This window comes from Syngnathoides biaculeatus, chromosome 18 (assembly GCF_019802595.1).
Source record: "Syngnathoides biaculeatus isolate LvHL_M chromosome 18, ASM1980259v1, whole genome shotgun sequence".
NCBI classification, from domain to species: Eukaryota; Metazoa; Chordata; class Actinopteri; order Syngnathiformes; family Syngnathidae; genus Syngnathoides; species Syngnathoides biaculeatus.
In genome coordinates, this window is record NC_084657.1 from 12272737 (window position 1) to 12290513 (window position 17777).

At 41.5% G+C, this 17777-nt stretch overlaps 2 protein-coding genes across 3 annotated transcripts; one reads left to right on the plus strand and one right to left on the minus strand.

The window, feature by feature from the left end:
* Window positions 1-5304: 5304 nt before the first annotated feature.
* Window positions 5305-8609, plus strand: LOC133492059 (heart- and neural crest derivatives-expressed protein 1-like). The gene is made up of 2 exons (XM_061803976.1): window positions 5305-6030; window positions 7716-8609. The coding sequence occupies exons 1-2, from the start codon at window positions 5521-5523 to the stop codon at window positions 7812-7814; spliced, it is 609 nt and encodes a 202-aa protein (XP_061659960.1). The 5' UTR covers window positions 5305-5520; the 3' UTR covers window positions 7815-8609.
* Window positions 8610-9559: 950 nt separating this feature from the next.
* sap30l (sap30-like) lies at window positions 9560-16410 on the minus strand. Of its 2 annotated transcripts, none has more exons than XM_061803978.1 (5): window positions 16113-16410; window positions 15815-16021; window positions 14058-14180; window positions 13666-13764; window positions 9560-11418 (listed from the first exon to the last, which is right to left on the minus strand). In XM_061803978.1, the coding sequence occupies exons 2-5, from the start codon at window positions 15998-16000 to the stop codon at window positions 11287-11289; spliced, it is 540 nt and encodes a 179-aa protein (XP_061659962.1). In that variant the 5' UTR covers window positions 16001-16021; window positions 16113-16410; the 3' UTR covers window positions 9560-11286. The 2 variants fall into 2 exon arrangements, with proteins under 2 accessions (XP_061659962.1, XP_061659961.1); XM_061803977.1 differs by having other exon boundaries at window positions 9564-11418; window positions 15815-16001; window positions 16073-16408.
* Window positions 16411-17777: the final 1367 nt, after the last annotated feature.

The following is a 17777-nucleotide window of genomic DNA, read 5'->3' on the forward strand; positions in this document are numbered from 1 at the left end:
AAATGAGAATTTATGGATCAACTCAATTGGTCGCGTCGCTTATCCCTGGTGTACATTCGAAGTGAAACCAACCAGACGACAGTTTTACACTCTTGATAATCGGCACAAAATAAACAAGAAAAAAAAAAAGCTGAGATGTTGCTTACAGAGCGTCCCGGTGCGTATTTTTCCCTTTCTCCATCTCCTCAGCGTCACCTTCCTGCGGCATTCCAGACGTCCGCCTCTTATCTTTATTGGCTGCGGACGGCCAGAATTACAGCAGACGGGGGTCCTGCGGGATCAGAGAGGAAACCCGGACCGGCAAAGTCCTTATCGACGCGACTGCGGGACCAAATGTGTACGAACGCATATAAGGAGAGATGGTCGGCCGGAATCGGTCGAGCCGGCGAGGTGACGGATAGCCCCGAGCAGAGTGACCACGGTGAAAGTAAATGCTGCGGCGTCAGGAGTACTTCAAAAAGTTTCTCTTGAGGACGGCCCGAGATGGGCAGTAGCGTCGCTGGCCGATAAAAGCCATAGATATGCAAAGAAAACGGATCTCGCAAAATCGTTAGCCCAATTGCATGATTGCCTTTGTCATTCTAAAATTACAAAATTGTGCTCGTAGCTTCATGAAATGTAGAAGTTAAACACGTGCTAAAACTAACCCCCTACAAAAAATTTTTTTTTCACTTTTTTTGCAAACCTGAAAAAAAAAAAAATTTCTTTGTGATCTGTGTGAAAAAATGTCACAAAATTTGCCAACGCGTTTCATGTTCAACAAAACGCACATGGGCAAAATATGCAGGTTTTTTTCCCCCAAAAAACAACAAAATACATTTTTAGAATGTTAAAAAAAAACTGCAAAATTCGTAGATGCTTTTCATCTGAAATCCAACTAAATTGGCCAAGAACTCCAAATGAGTCTGCTAAGCAATAACAAAAATGATTTGTGAATCTGCAAACATTTGGCGCTGGGTGGCCCATTAGAACTTTACGTTTAGATGATGCCATTTTTTTTTCCCCTCGCAGTCGACTCGCCCGATACAGTCGAAACGGCGCCACGGCTAGTCTTGGCTGTACCGACTCAACCGTCTGAAGGACGACGATTGTGACGTTTGGATGGAAACTTTTTTTTTGTTTTTACTTCTGAGGGAGACCGCCGCCATGACGTGACCGCCGTTTTTTTCCCCCCCAGCACGACGAGCTAACCGCCACCGCCGCCGTGTCTAATTGAAGCCGTTGGATTGAATTAGCCTAGCGTGCCGGTACCGTAGCGGCGGATAAACACACTTTGGATCGCGGGCCCGAATATTTGTTTGGAGATGTAAAAGTTGAGGGTAAGCACCCTGAAGAGGCGGGAAGCGGCGCCTATTGAAAAAGTGGACGCGACGACACAAACGATTACGCGGGGAATTCATAACATGGCCAAGATGGCCGCCTGCGACCTATTTAGGTCGTTTCCCATGGCGATGCAGCAAAGGATTTGGGGGAGATGCAGAGAGGCTGGAGGGGTCGGTTGGATGTTGGACGGTCGGGGGGTTTGGGGGAGGGGGCAGAACTCGCCCATTTCGGCACCTCCAATGACTGATATCAAATCCAAAAGGAAGATCAAGAGAAGGTTTTCAAATCGGAGGGGGCGGGGGTGGGGTTGGGGGTTTGGGCGCAATTGGATCGAGAATAAAAGATTGAAAGAAGCGATTCGGAAAGATGCCGAGATTGTTTTGCGGGTGGAGGTTGTATTTCACGTCTGCGTAGTGGACGTCTTAATCAACAGTGTCAGGTTTGCTTTCTGGAGGCCGCATGGACTTCTTCAGGCTGACAGCGACGGGGGGACGAGCTAGCCGGCGGCGCGCTCTGCCACAATCCGCAGACAATCTCGAAAGCGGGCTTCGTGTCAACATTCGCGTGACAAATTGAAAAGGAAACGTGCAACCAAAGTCTCGGGACTTTGAAAAATGTTACGGGAAAATATCGTTTTGGTTTTTTTTAAATATTTCTATCCTTTGGATTGAACATTTTAAATTGGCCAAATTTCTTTTGGGTGCACACGGGCAGGTTTTGGATAACATTTGAAGCACTACGAAGTGCGCTACCATCGGAATAATGGACAATTTACATCATCAATATTGTTAAAATACTTTTTTTAATCAGGAAAATTTGAAAAAAAATGTAATCCTAAAAAGTACTAAAAAAATAATTTAAAGGCATCTATTGTGGCTACATTTGTGGTTATTTTTTAATCAATAAAAAACTAAATTTGAAGCTACAGTAAACCATAAATTTTTGGTTCGAATTTTTGGGAGACCTTTCCTCCATGATTTGGTGAAAAACTACAGAAGAAAAGTAGTGCTCGGACGCCATTTTGTGGAATTTGGGCTTCGAATAACTATGTTGAAATGAGTTGTGGGGCTTCATTTGGGAAAAGAAAGTACAGTAGTGCTTTTCTGCTATCTTGTGGCATCTTGCTGCCAAGGAACTACGTTGAAATGAGTTGCAGGGCTTCATTTCAACAAACGTAGCGCTTTGCCGGCATCTTTTGTAATCTCGGCAATCATGTTGGACAATGACTTTCAAAATTTGCATAATTTTTGGACAAAATCACAACTTGAAAATTAAAAATCTGCCAAACGCAACAAATTCAACATTAGCAAGTTTTGCTAGCATCAGAATAGCCGGCGTGAGCGCATATGTTATTCCAGTCATAACAAGTATAACATAATAAGTACACGCGGAGCTACAAAGGTTGCGCTAACTTCATTAGGAGGCGATTATGGGCAAATTATGGATATAAAAAGGGAGCCGCCGATGAAAATAAAGTAAGGGGGGGCCCAGCCGGCATTGATTGAAGAAAGGCTTCATTTCGCTAATTTGCAGCAATCGTGAAACTATTAAAAAAAAAAAAAAAAAAAAAAAAAGCAGACGGGCATTTTTATTCAGAAAGAAGGAGAAGTGGAGTCATCGCGCTAAGTTAATGGCGCGTTAAAGTGGAAACAGAACTCAGTGCGGCTCGTTAGTGACGCACACGTGCACTTTACGGGGCGCTTTTATCGGAATAATCGGCGCCTTTCTTGAGCCAAATGCTCCCCAAAATATGACTTTATTATCAAATGTGATATATCTGAATATTCATGTTTTTAAAATACGTTTGAAAAATTTTAAAGAAAAAAAAGGTGAATAAGGAAGAATATTTTAACTTGGCTATTTGGGAGTGATATTTTTTGGTGATTATTATTGTCTATTACATATGCAATTTTACTTACATCATAATTGACTTTTTAGTGTATAAAGAATATCATGAATTTTTATATGCTTGTTTTCCCTTCTTTTTTTGTCTGCATGTCTATGCATAATTTCTGCCAAGATTACAAGATTTAATAATGAATTTCTATTATGTTTCTTATATTTATAGATTCTTTGTCTTATTTCTTTGGGATTTTTTACATGATTTATTTATCATGCATGTTAAATATTTTGTATTCATACATTACACAATTTTCCATTTAGATATGATGCACGGGTTTTTTATAATGTTAAAGGTTTTTTTGTAATAGTTGGATAACGTTATCAACTTTAAACTTCACAATTTGGCAGTTTTATTTTTTGATGATTATTATTTTCTGTTACATATGCAATTTTATTTACATGTTATAATTGACATTTTTATATGCATATTTTTCCTTGTTTTTTTGTCTGCATGTCTATACATGGTTTATGCAATGATTTCAGGATTTAACAATGAATTTCCATTATGTTTATTATATTTATAGATTCTTCGTCTTGTTTTATTGTATTTTTTACATGATTTATTTATAATGCATGTTAAATATTTTGTATTTATACATCACAGGTTTTCATTCAGATACGATGCACATTGTTTTTTTATGTTAAAGATCATTTTATTCACAATAGTTGGTTAAAGCTATCCCAACACATCATTTAATTGTTTTGATGATTATGTTATTGTTTTACTGAACTGATTTAAAAAAAAAACTGCTGATCAAAATATTAGGCACACCAGCACTGTGTAATTACTGCATATTAGTGTCGAAATAGGGAAATGTAGCTCAATAACAAAGCCAAAATATTAGGAACAGGCTCCTTGGCAAATCGCCACCCAAAAATCAAACAAATTTTCATTATGTTCACCAAAGGGTTCTTCGCCGTGGTGTACCTAAAAAAGTGACCTTGCGAGCACGTTATTCCGTGGTCAATAAAAGTGAAAAAAATAAATGAAAATGTAGCCCAGTAGTCCTCACAGACTCGACGTGAAGTAGTGACAGATGATTATTTAAAAGAAAACGCGTCCAAATCCGCAGCAAAGTGGCGCAGTGTAAACACAGTAAAGGAGAGAGCTGCTTTTATGGAATATACATGGGAAAAAAAAAGAAAAGAAAAATGGTAAAAGAAAAAAAAACACAGCGTGATTTACGACTGTATTTAGATAAGACGCGGGCCCTAAATGGTTTCAAAATAGCGTCAAGGTCACGCAATGTAACGGGATCGTGTTGCGTTTTCTTTTTCAACGCAATTGAGATAAGACTCAAGACGGCAGGCGGAGTCAATGCGCATGCGCACAGAAACCACGCCTGCAATGCAGTCACAACTTCACCAAAAAGACGAATTTGTCTTAAAATGAACAGTGTTAAATACAAACACACACACACACAAAATACAGTTACGCTTGAAATAGAAAATAAAATAAAATTGAACATTTTGCCCAAAGTTAGCTGGGATAGGCTCTGGCACTCCCGGGACCTTTTTGAGGATAAGCGATTTTGAAAATTGTTTAAAATCCGGTACACGTGTTCAGCGACAGTTCAGTTGTATTTAACTTTTAACTTTTAATACATTTGCATTTAATATTTGAAAAGCGTTGATACAACTTTTTAAAAAAAAAATTACAATACATTTGAATGTATTATTTTTTATTTTTTTATTTGCACTCTACATAATATACTATTGTTTGAAAATCACATGAAGTACACCTCGTGGGAATAAACCCTGTGCCTTATTTTTGTTATGAACATTTAGGCCAACTCTGCGGCTGTATTTTAAATGAAGGCACAACAAAACAGAAACGGTGTGATTTTTTTTTGTATTATTATTAAATGTAACGATTACTTCCCGTTGTGACAAAAAGAAAGATTTTCTAGGTATTAATGCATTTTTTCAAGTGCATTTTTATCATCTTAAACCGGACCGTGCCGACGTCATTCCAACGGCTCCGCCCCGCCTTGCCATCCTCCACCCCATTGGTTGCCTCCCGGACGCGCACTTCTTATAAACCCGGGGCCCTCGTACCTTCACCCGGGTCAAGTTTCTCCAAGCGACCGGTGGAGCGTCACCGTGGAAATTAAAATCATCTTGGGCAGAGTTGTCGACAGACAGCCTTTGTGGAATTCTACTTTTGTTTTTTTTTTCGTTTGTTTTTCTCCAAATCAGACATGTTGGATACATACCTGAGCGGTGAATGACTCGGCGAGGTGGTCCAGAAGCGAGACGGCAACCGAGAGCGGCAGCAGAAGAAGCCGGGCCAGGATGAACCTGATCGGGGGCTATCAGCACCACCACCATCACCACCACCACCTCGTGCACGAGCCCTTCCCGTTCGTGCAACGCTGCCACCAGGACTCGCCCTACTTCCAGGGCTGGGTGCTCAACCACGGCGAGGTGCCTGCGGACTTCCAGATCCAGGCGCCCTACCCGGCAGGCGCGGAGCTGACGCCGGCGGCCGCCGCCGCCGCTTCGCAGCACGACCACGCCCGCCTGGAGGGCCTGCAGGTCGGCATGGCCAAGCGCCGGGCGGCGGGTCCCAAGAAGGAGCGCCGGAGGACGGAGAGCATCAACACGGCGTTCGCCGAGCTGCGGGAGTGCATCCCCAACGTGCCCGCCGACACCAAACTGTCCAAAATCAAGACGTTGCGCCTGGCCACGAGTTACATCGCGTACCTGATGGACGTGCTGGCCAAGGACGCCGGAGACACTGAAGGCTTCAAGGCCGAAATTAAGAAATTTGAAAACCGGGACCTGAAAAGGAAGAGGGACCTGGTAAGTGCACGAGGGGGTGGGAGGGGGGTATAGGGGTGACGTTGACACCGGGCGCTCAACTCCATTTTGGACCGTTTGATATTCTGGACGTGAACACATTCGAAAAGAAAGCTTTCTTGAAATTGGACACTTTGAATTCGGAATTCAAGGCTGGATATTGTCCACTCTGAGAAAAACACAAACGGAGGATTGCATTCAATTGCTTCATTCCTGCGGGGAGTCTAGTGCTTCAAAAAGAATAATCAAAATTGAGTATTTGGGATAAAAATATTTGACAAAGGAAAAAACGATAGCTTGAAAATGCATGCATGATGTTCCCCAGTAAATTACTTTAGCTTGATATTCTGCATCTTTTTTTTTAAGCGCGTGTTTTAAATTAGAATTATTTTGAGAAAGAGTCTCATAAAAAATATAGGGATAAAAAAGGGACGTTGACAAGCTGCACATATTGTAGGTAAATTTAATTTTATATCCCATAAATGATCTCCTTCATAGCTAACATATAAAAAATAAATATGGTCCGTTTTGGAATGGAGGAAAGAGTTGAAATCGGCAGATTTTTCGTGAGAGTCTGCCGTTGAAAAATTAAAAACTCAAGAAGGGTTTTGGTCCATTTTAGTACATATTTGATACATGACCAACTTTTGTTTTATTTATTAATACTTTCAATTCGAAAATCAAGTCCAGGGTTTACTGTATATTTCAAAATTGGGATCTGAGAAGAAAAAGCATTTTTTTTGCAATGGTCTGCTCCAAAGGGAATAATAACAAATGGAATCAATTTCATATTCTATAAATTATCAGCTTTTTAATGGAGGACTGCATTAAATATATGTTTTTAAATGGTGTTTAACAATTGACATTTGAAACAGGAACCTAAAAAATGACATTTTGGAAGTTGACGTCAAAACAAAGAACTTTTAACTTGTGTTTATGAAAAGAAGTCAAATGAAAATTCTGCCAACTTTTTTTTTTTTCCAAGGTTTGCGTTTAAAACAGATTTGCAATGGAAGTCCATGCAGCAAGGGTTAAAAAGTCAACAACACCACTTGAAACGATTAGTAGTTTAGGAGATGAAATGATGCGTATGTACAAATATATATACTTTAGTGTGACACTTATTTTATGCAACATAAGTGTATGGCATTTGGTTTTATCCTCGTGTCAATAACGCAAATACTTTACAGAGCAGATAATGTATGTTCCTGAAAAATTATAGTGGGTGCAATTATCTACAGATATGTTTTAAAGATGAACAATCGAAAATGGATCATAACTTATTCTAAAAAAAAAAAAAGATTCGGTAAACGAGTGTAATGACGTCACGTGCGTCCAGACCGTTTTGATCACTTTTCATTTTATCATTTTTCGTAACGTATGTGCAGCCATGAAAAACAAAATAGTTGTAAAACTGTTAATAGATCTTTAAAAAATTAAATACATTCCCATGTTGTATTGCTTGTGTGTTTCTTTACAAAAATATCTACTTGATTTACATTTCTATAATAGTAGTAACTTTTTTTTTAAATAACTGATACTTAAAGGTAATTTTAGTTGGTGCATTAAACGTAGATAACGCCAAGTGTGGAGGAATAACATTTTCAATATTATATTGACTGTGTATGGGACGTTTGTGGCTTATTTTGGGAGTAAAACACACTTGTGGTCTTCGCTCCTTCTTCCAGAACGAAGGCCCACCGCAGGACTCGTTCGGTACCGAGAAGAAGGTGAAGGGCCGGACCGGGTGGCCGCAGCAGGTTTGGGCTCTGGAGCTCAACCAGTAACCCCCCCCCCCCATTCCTCCTCCACGCCCATCTCCCCAGGAAAAAGAAAAAAAAAATCATCGAAAGAACCCCAAAAAACCACTTGTCCGACTGTACATGAACGCATCATCCATCTGAAGATAAAAGGACTGTTAAATATTCTCTCCTGCTGTTTGTTGAATATGTATCATATTTATCCTCTCCGTCTTGTTGTGTCGCAAGCGTCCCACGAAAAATAGTTTAAATTATGTTTAAAAAAATAAATTATTAATTTTGGGGTGGGGTTGGGATTTCAAGTTTGCTAATTGCAACACGTGTACTCTCCATTTTGCAATTTTATTTGGGGATCTGGTAGAATTTCCTTTATTTTTGGGGAGGTGTCACCTTTTTTTTGGGGGGGGGGTTGTATTGGCACATTTTAGTTCTTGGTCATTTTTGTGCGTGGCAATTATGTGTTAGTTACTCAAAGTCACCTCATTTAATTGAATATACCTTTGAAAAAAAAGTTAAATGACACCATTTGATATTTTCTAAGGAGTGTGAAGCCATACTGAGGCAAAAGACGTTAACATGTTTTATTTCCATTGTTTTGTTGTATAATAAGAATGCCAATCTACCTCATCGTGCTCACTGTCCGCTTGAATCGACACACTCGAATGTTGTTCACTTTAAACGCAACTTGACACGCTTCCAAACAAGATAAAAAATATAATGATAATAACGATTTCAACTGTTTGTTATTATTTGTGCGAAACGTGGATGGGAATGTACGTTATACGTGAAGTCGTTTAATAAATTGATAATTATTTTATCATGCCCGCCAATTTGTGGCTTTTTTTTTGTTCCGACAAAATACCAAATTTAACCTAGTTTTTAATATATATATATATATATATATATATATATATATATATATATATATATATATATATATATATATATATATATATTGCCGATTGATGAATTATTGCTTTGGAAATTTGAGAAGGGACGTTGTATTTTGTTAGTTTTGGTCATGGGTAAGATTTAATGTGACACAATTTTGAATGAAAAAAAAAAGAGTAAAGAGTTTTTAACTGAATTTGTTGGGATATTTCATAAAAGTTTCGACTCTATAAATCAGAGGGGCCATTTTTTTTTTTTTTAAATTTGGGATTAAACTAGATAAAACCAAAACGTTAAATCTCCCTATTTGATGTTTCCTGTGAAGGGGTTTGCAGAACAATAATGTCACCAAGTGGTGTTTTCCTTGTCCTGCTGCTGTTCAGTGTTAAATGTCAAGTTTGCAATAATGAAACTGAAAGTAAAAGTACTTACCTCTTTTCAAATAACTGTAATTGAAGGGACAATGACGGCTTGGAGATCGCTACTGTCACCTAGAGTCTTGACCAGGTACTGCTGGAGTTAAGCGCATGTGCACCAGTATTCATTTCTGTACAAAAAGTGTAAAATTAAGTAAATGTATTCACTCACTCACGCCTGCACATTTATTATCATCACTAGGCAGCTATATTTAAATACAAGCGTCGTTGCTAATACGAAGGTCACAGGTTAATCCAGCCGTTGTGTGAATAAAAACAGCTGGTTATTAGCTACGTGACGCTAACATACCAGCACAATAGAAACAATGGCAAAATAAAGGCCCACAAAGTGTGTACAAGGGTCCATGCTGTGAAAAACAAGTGTTGAATTTAATATTTAGAGAGATAAATAGGCCGCTCAGTTTGCCAATTAAAAAAAAATTAAGAGAAAAGAGCAACCTAACTGGGTGTTAGCATTGTGCTAGCCGCTGTTAGCAAGATGTCATCATTCCAAACAATAGCGTAGCGTCATGGCGCCATCTGCTGATCAACAGTTAGCATAGTTCTTTTCAACCTTCCCATAATGTTTGGTAATTTGAGGAGTTATCCAAAAAGTGTTTTAAAAAATATAAGGGATAAGGTGGGGGTGAATTATAGCTACAAGCGAGGAAGGTCGTACCTGGTTGAAGGGTTTATTTACACACTGGGTGAAGAGCTTTTGCGTCAGTGCTAACAATGACCCATCCCTTGATCTAAGATGCTTATCCTCACAAGGGTCGGCGGGAGTGCCGGAGCCTATCTCCAGCTATCTTGAGGCAGGATCTGTCAGCCGATCGCAGGACACTTTGAAACAAACAACCAGTCGTACTAACAATCACAACTCGGGGAAATTTCCGGTCTTCTAGTAGCACTAGCTAGCTATTCGCGTGCACCACAGGTGTCAAAATCCAAACCAGATCCGCCCCGCTGTATCATTTCAAGTGGCTTGTGAAATCAAAATCATGTTAAAAATTACCCCAAATTACAAACTGTTTTCACATTTAGTTGTATTGAGAATTGCATTTTTTTTAAAATATCAGCTGCTATTTTAAAACGAGCTGATCAGTTTTCATTAGCTCCTGATTTCACAACTAGCTCATTCATTGCATATTTGTAACATGAGGTGATTACATATTTACAGGATATGGTTTCAATCATAACAGTCTTCTCTTTCTTCTGAGAAACCATAACAAAAGATGCGGCGTGTGCCAAAAATGAGTTGGAAACACCCCGGAACAGGGCTTTATTTAACCCTCTTGTAACATCGGCTCGGGGGAGAAAAAACACACGTAGATAAGATATTACACTAACAACTTTTAAAAGATGTTTTTTTTTGCCATGGGTCAATTTGACCCACAGCATAACATGAGGGTTAAACACCGGCCCAACACCTTTCAGCCTGTATGTGTTAACAACATTTTGTAAAAATATTTTTTTTAAACTGCTGTCACGCAATTTTGGGTTTATCTGACACAATTACCCAAAAGGTGACAAAAATGTGCACCTACAATGGGTCAATTTGACCCGCAAGATTGCAAGAGAGTTAAATGCTGGGCTAAGAGCTTTTAGTGTGTCACTGCTAACAATTAGCAATAAACATTTCTGTACAGGGATCGGTCTAAACACTGGGCCGGACGGGCTTTCCGAGCGTCAATGCTAACAATTAGCACGAACAATCTCAATACACGGCGTGCATCTCAGTGGAAAAAAGACCACATGCAAAATGTCAAGTCCTTTCCGGGTCTCTCAAAGTCCAAACCGGGGACTTTACAAAAAGAAAAAAAAAAAAAAAAAGTACGTTCCCGTGGCTTTCCCGACGAGTTTAAAGGGGTCATTCTGTCGGAAAGGAGAGCAAGTCTTTTTTCTGTCGGGTTTTTCCCCCACATTTGCCTCAGAAGACACAGTAACAGTTGACATACGATCAGCAAAGTCCGAGTGAGTCCTGGTTCTTGAGTCGAAAATGCTCGGGAGAAGGAAAAAAAAAATTATACATGGATAGAAGTAACTGTGTTAAAAAAAAAATAAAAAAAAGTCACCCAAGGACACCGAATGGTGGTTGTGGGGAGATCCAGTTTTTGGTTGTTTCGTGCTGTCTTGACATGTTTGTTGTTCCCATTTTATTGGAGGTGGTGATAAGATTTTGTTTTATTTTTTTAGTCCAGCGGTTTCCCGCCACCGTCGCCCTTCTGGTCCAAGCGGCTCTTGCTGCTCTTCACCATATAAATAAAGTAGGTCAGTGTTTCCTTCTCATTCACCGGAATGTTCCTGAAGTGACGACTCACGGTCTGCGGATGCACAGGACACAAGGGGACAAGGTTTTAACGCTCACAGGCACGCTCCCTCCTTGTCATTTCACATTATTCTGCCCCTCCCACAGAGAAATCCGGTAAAAGCGGGCGGTATTTAACGCGGAGGAGCGGCATGCCGCGATCAAACCGACGTCTGCTGTGAAATATTAAAAACAACTTGGGGTGCAGCTAGGGAATTATTATTAGAATTGAGGATTCTACTGATCATCGTGTTGATTAATGGGATAAAAAAATGATGTAACTTAGTAAAAATTAACATGGAACCAACATGCAGATCTTTCTGTCCACTTGTGATCGCCATGCCCACTGTAGCATCTGTGACTGTGTGTGTGGGTGGCTTTAAAAGGCGGGATCTGTACTGGTGAGTGACATGGGCGTCAGCAAAAAAAAAAAAAAAAACTGGATTTGACTGGTTCTTAAACTCCACTTTGTCTGCAACTACAACTGCTGTCTATCACTGCGCCACACGCTCTGAAGTCAGGATTTTGGCCTGTTTTACTACCACTTCACCTCTCCACTTCTCTGGGTTTTGCCCAAATTGGGGGGGGGGGGTCTAGAAATGGAGGTGGATGGCGTTCATTTTTGTGAACTGTGGGCCTGAGAAGGCCTAAATCACAGGTGTCAAACTCTAGGCCTGGGGGCCGGATTTGGCCCGTCACATGATTTTATGTGGCCCGCGAATGCAAATCATGTGCATCAACTCTCTGGATTTTTTGTTCAAATTTGTACCAAAATTTCAAATTACATAAAAAATGAGAACATTGAGCTATTACAAGCATTTTTGTTTTACCAAACAACAATAGTTGGAAAAACCCATTACCCCTGATTTCTGATTCCAAAACTAGTTCATAAATTTCATGTGTAAATATGATGAGGCGGTTCAAGATTTTTATGGTTTCAGAGCCATTAACAGACCTTTGACTGGACTTGATGAAACTCTGTCCCTGCCACAGAATATTGACTCGCCAATTTCGTCGCCCTATGCCGTGCTACTTACTGGCAGCGTGGAAGGGGCCAAGCTCTGCTTATCAGTCACTCTAACCTTTATTGTCATTGGGCAAAATTATTTCCTTATGTTGTGAATAAATCACTTGAATTGATGCTTATTTAGCTTATTAGCTGAGATTTTAAGGTGCTGACTGAGAGGTGTTTCTGACGTTTGCTCGACAGCACGTGAGCTTAGTGGACAAAGCCAAGCTTTTTTTTTTTTTTTAAAAAAAAAAAAAAAAAAAAAAGGTAAACAAACAGTGTGGCTAAGTTTTACGGACGCTGGCACAGCTCTGGATGGTTGTCAGCTCTCGACCGCCGCTTTATTAATGACGTGCGGGGCTCGTTAAAACCGAGTCCCGAAGCCGCTCCCGCCCCCGTCGGCCAGTCTGTGGAAACGTTCAACTTGCTGGCCGGTGCCATTCATCTGCTGCAACCCGACGTGGAACCCCTCCGGGCCGATTACAGGAGGTTGCCACAAACCAGCTGCAAAAAAGTCCACCTGTCGATGTGGCAAATTAGCCTAACAATCTCTGTGAACAATTACGACACAGTGGAAGTAAAGGACGACAGCAGTTGACAGTGGGGGGGAACAGCTATAATGAGGGCAACATGGTTTGGGGTACAAGTCTGTGCTGAAAAGTGAATTTCACGTAAGAGTAAGCACTATCCATCCATGCATTTTCCTTTCCGCCTATCCTCACAAGAGTCACGGAAAGTGCTGGAGCCTATCCCGTCTGTCAACGACCAGAAGGCGGGGTACACCCTGAACTGGTCGCCGGCCAATCGCAGGGCATGTCAAGACAAAAAGCAGCACTCGCAATCAAACCTAGGGGCAATTAAGAGTGTCCACTTAATGTTGCATGTTTTTGGGATGTGGGAGGAAACCGGAGTGCCCATTCTGGAGAAAAGCCACGCAGGCACGGGGAGAACATGCAAACTCTACACAGGCGGGTCCGGGATTGAACCCGGGTCCTCAGAACTGTGAGGCCAACACTTTACAATCCACCGTGCCGCCCAGTAGGCATCAGTACCAGCATAGGCTAAAAAGAAATGTTAACTCGTGTTGTCATTTTACTCATACCTAGGTATAATATATTAAACTTTTGTAAATGTATTTTTTTTGTGCGAGGGGATCGCGCGGATTAATGTGTACTGTACATGAGAAATTTCGGTCATTTGTTTTAAGTATCCATGATGTCGCCATATTTGCGGCGGCGTTGTGTGTGCGGTCACCTCGGCCAGCTGGGCCTTGTTTAGGCCGGGCCTGGTCTGCAGCTTGTAGTGTCGCTTGTAGCGCCGCAACGTGTTCACCTGCAGCTGGAACAAGTCCACCTGGAAAGGGAGGAGACCGATAGAATCCGTTGTCGAGAATATTACACGCCTTTCACTTTAGGCATCAGCGACAGGATTTACTTAGACTTTTGCCGAAACTAATTGAATACACACCGGATTGGATGCAGCGATACAAACAAAACCACCCACTTGGTCAATTTAGTGTTTTCCTCTTTTTTATGTGCGCATAACAGAAGGTCTTCTGACTAACATGACAACGTAGATCATGTTTTAACATCCCAAACGGTAATGATGTGTTAAAAAAAAAAAATCAGCTTTAGAGAAAACATTACCTCTGGCACCTCCACGTCGTGATCCGGGGAATCGCCGCCGTCGTCGCTCGTCTTCCTCTTCCTCTTGTTGCGCACGCTCTGGATGAAATTCTTGTGGAAGTCGCAGATGTACAAATGGCGCACCTAGAAAGGAAAAAAAAAAGAAAAAGGAATTAATCTGTTAAAAGTGCCCTGTAGTGTAACATTCCCGAGCGGCTGCGTCACAGAAATGTTTTCTCTGCTGACTAATCTGCACATTTAGCCCAGTGGGTAGCCGGTAGTAGATCAACGCTTTAAAATAAATACATAAATATCCACACTCGTCTGTGGGAGATTTAGGGAACAAGCTTCGCGAGTGGGAAATCCACACTATAGAGGCACGTGAACTTTCAATCGGGTCACTAGTGCAGAGTCTCCACTGCGTTTTTCCGACGGCCTCCTGTGTCCGCGTAGAAAAGCAGTTCGCTCTGTAGCGCATTTTCACCTTATCCGAAGCTTGAAACAAAATCAACATCAGCTGGTATTTGAGTCATACACTACTGTGTCCAAATCATTCTTGGGCAGTTTTCTGTAGCAGAAAAAAAAAAAAAAGAATTATGTGCTCTATAAACAGCCCCTAAACTTCTTTGCATTTCTAGGCTCCAAACTCATTTGTCGGAAAAAAAAATAGTCTTACTTTAAAACAAACGGCTTTTTTTTTTGTAAAAGGGGGTAATTGACTAAATTGTTTGTAGGTGTGAATGTGACTGTGAATGGTTGTTTGTGACCAGTTGGGGGTCTACGCCGCCTGTTGCCTGACGTTAGCTGGGACAGGGTCCACCTTGTGAGGACAAGTCGCTTGGAAAACGGATGGATGGACGGCTACTAATATTTTCAACACAACATGCATGTTACGATTTCAAAAGACTGCAAATAATGTTGGCATAAAGTGAAACAAAATGATCAAAATTCACATGTATTTGGGGTGCGAAACACTGTCGTCAAGACGTTGGGGTGACGTTGCACCGCAGCGTATGCCCTGCAACTGGAGGGTTGGCGGTTTGTATCCACACCCAAGCGCATGTCGCCAATCTGTCCTTGGGCAAGACGCTTAAAACGCATACTGCCTGGAAACGAATGTGGTTGGATCTTTGGGAGCGGTCGGAGGGGTCGTAGGTGCAACCTACCCGAGCTATGGCTCCACAAATAGCTTACCACCGCTAAGATGTCCTCAGTATCCGATTGTCCATGTATCATAGCATTTTTACACGTACGCCATGCACTATCACCCACATCTCTGTCTATTCGTAGTGTGATTCTAGTTTTTTCCCAAGAGCAATCCTCACAAAGCACGTTACATTCTGGGAGTTGGAACACCCGTACATGCAGAGTACACGTCAAGCTCAACTCAAAAGGTTCGAGAGTGTAGCAATGTCATTTTTAAAAAAAGTTTTCACAATATGTCCATGTTGGAAAGTTGGGCTAAAGTTGCCCCTGCTGTCAGTTTGGTCAACTAACGTTGCAAACGTTAGCTAACTTTACTTTAGGGAGAAAAAAAAAAAATCACCCTGAATAAACTAAACTAATTAAAATGGTTTGACCGAAGTGTAAACAAACGTGGCAAAAAATAAAAAAATACAGTAGTAAACACGTTTGTTTTTTTTTTAGAGTTAGCTTAACGTTAGCTGTCAATCAACCGGCTAACATCCAGTTTCAATTTCAGCAGGGAAAAGTGGCCCGAAAATCAACTATTGTAGTGATTTTATTCCCATTTTTTAAACTGTCTTTTTTCCACTCACACTTTTGTCGATGTCCAGCTTGAGCTTCTTCTGCGAAATGCTCTTCTGGATGCGCTTGCTGAAGGAGGCGTTGCCGGCGGAGCGGCCGCAGCGCTCGCCGTCTTCGATCAGGCAGCAGCTCTGGCCGTAGAGGGGCGGCGCGGGCGGCCCGTCGTGGCTGTCCTCCTCGGTGCTGAAACCATTCATCCTGGAACGAGGGAGTCACTTCTAATCACAGATGAAGACAAAAAATAAGAATAATGACGAGCAACAAAGCACCTTTCGAAAGTGCGCGTGGAATTTCCAATTCGGGCGAGACCGTTTCAAAGTCGAATTCCTCCGACGCAAGTTCGTAACATGCTCCCCGTCTCGACCAAACCAACCGCGGCCGGCTAACGTGCAGCTAGCGCCGGCTAGTTAGCCTGAGCGCAAGGTGGACTGGCTATTGCCCAAACAGGCCGCGTGTCTCCTATGACAGCAACCCCCCAACGACTCCGTGGTGGCTAAAGATGAAACGCGACGGGCGAAGCAACTTTTTGAGATCTTGGGAAACAAACGTGGCGTTGAAATCGCAATGATCGCCTTGTACAATGGACGTGCTGGCGTGTCGGGAACGGAAGTTTCCCTCCTTCGCTACAATTCGTCCAATTCGGAAGAAAGGCGGGCCTTGTGCAGGAATATCGCCATGTGATTGGCTGTGCGCAACGTCGGTCTTGGACTCTCACCTCCCAGTACATTACGCGGATGTTTTCCAGTAAAGGTGTCGTTGTTTTCAGCTCGACGGATGTTTAATTTCACGTTTGACGAATATAGATCTATTTTGAGGCGGATCAGAACCTCACAAATGCTCTGTCAAGCTCTTAATTAACCTGAACGGGTCATGAGGAATGAAATTAGACAACCTGTTAACGCGAGGTAAACTCAGCTACGGCTAGCCACGCTGGTTTGAACTACTTTTATTGTTTTGATCCCCTCACTTTATTTTTAAATAACATCTTGCATTCATCTACTGTGTTTTTTTTTTTTTTGTTTAAAGATACTCATTGTGTAAAATGGCATCGCAAGGCGCGTGCTTTCTGTTGCTCCGCTTGGTGTGATTCCATCTTTGGTCATACAGGGGGCGGTAGAGTACAATTTATTTAAAAAAAAGTGAGGGCAAGGCTGTTTTTTGTCAGTTTTGAATTTGAAAAAAAAAAAAAACAACTCGAAGCGATCGTAAAGTCAAATAGATTTCCTGGTCACTACATGCAAAAAAAAAATCGCTTCAAATAGAACACTTAATGACTTATTATCGTTTGTCTGTCAATGTATTTGTGTGCAAACTCGCGCGCAGATGATGGAGAAGGTTCAGGGAGAGGACAGCGTTTGAAAAAAAAAGTAGCATAGTAGAAAAATTGGATTATTGCCTTAATGAGGCTCTAATGGAGTTTTCATCTCGATGGCTCTGTAACACAAAGACTAAAAAGGGCTTTTAGAGGATGTATTTATGCATTTTTTTTTTTTTTTTTTTACAGCAGTCATTTAAGTCAAATTGTCAAGCGTCATTGTCATCAAACCGGTCCTGAACTCAGAGAGAGGGAGAAAAAGAGAAAAAACAGCCCTCGAGTCCACAACACCGTCAAATGAAGATTTAACCATCAACACTAGATGGCGATGGTGTGTTTTTGTGTGCGTATGTGCCACTTGACCCAGTTTACACCCAGATATTAAAAACACATAGTGCTCCAACTTCCATCCATGCATCCATCCATTTTCTGAGCCGCTTATCCTCACGAGTGTCGCAGGAGTGCGAAAGCAAATCTCGGCTGCCATCAAGCAGGAGGCGGGGTACACCCTGAACCGGTTGCCGGCCAATCGCAGGGCACATACGGTCGCAATCGCACCTAGGGGCAATTTCGAGTCTCCGACGAATGCATGTTTTGGGAGAAAACCCGCACAGGCGCGGGGAGAACATGCAAACTCCACACAGGCGCGGCCGGGATTG

Bases quoted from the DNA above. Each gene is read 5' to 3' on its own strand.
- LOC133492059 (XM_061803976.1), top strand. From the start codon at position 5,521: ATGAACCTGATCGGGGGCTATCAGCACCACCACCATCACCACCACCAC. The intron at 6,031-7,715 runs GTAAGTGCACGA...TCCTTCTTCCAG, and splicing joins TGAAAAGGAAGAGGGACCTG to AACGAAGGCCCACCGCAGGA.
- sap30l (XM_061803978.1), bottom strand. From the start codon at position 16,000: ATGAATGGTTTCAGCACCGAGGAGGACAGCCACGACGGGCCGCCCGCG. The intron at 13,765-14,057 runs GTAATGTTTTCT...CTCCCTTTCCAG, and splicing joins ACGACGTGGAGGTGCCAGAG to GTGGACTTGTTCCAGCTGCA. The intron at 11,419-13,665 runs GTGACCGCACAC...GTGCATCCGCAG, and splicing joins ACAAGGCCCAGCTGGCCGAG to ACCGTGAGTCGTCACTTCAG.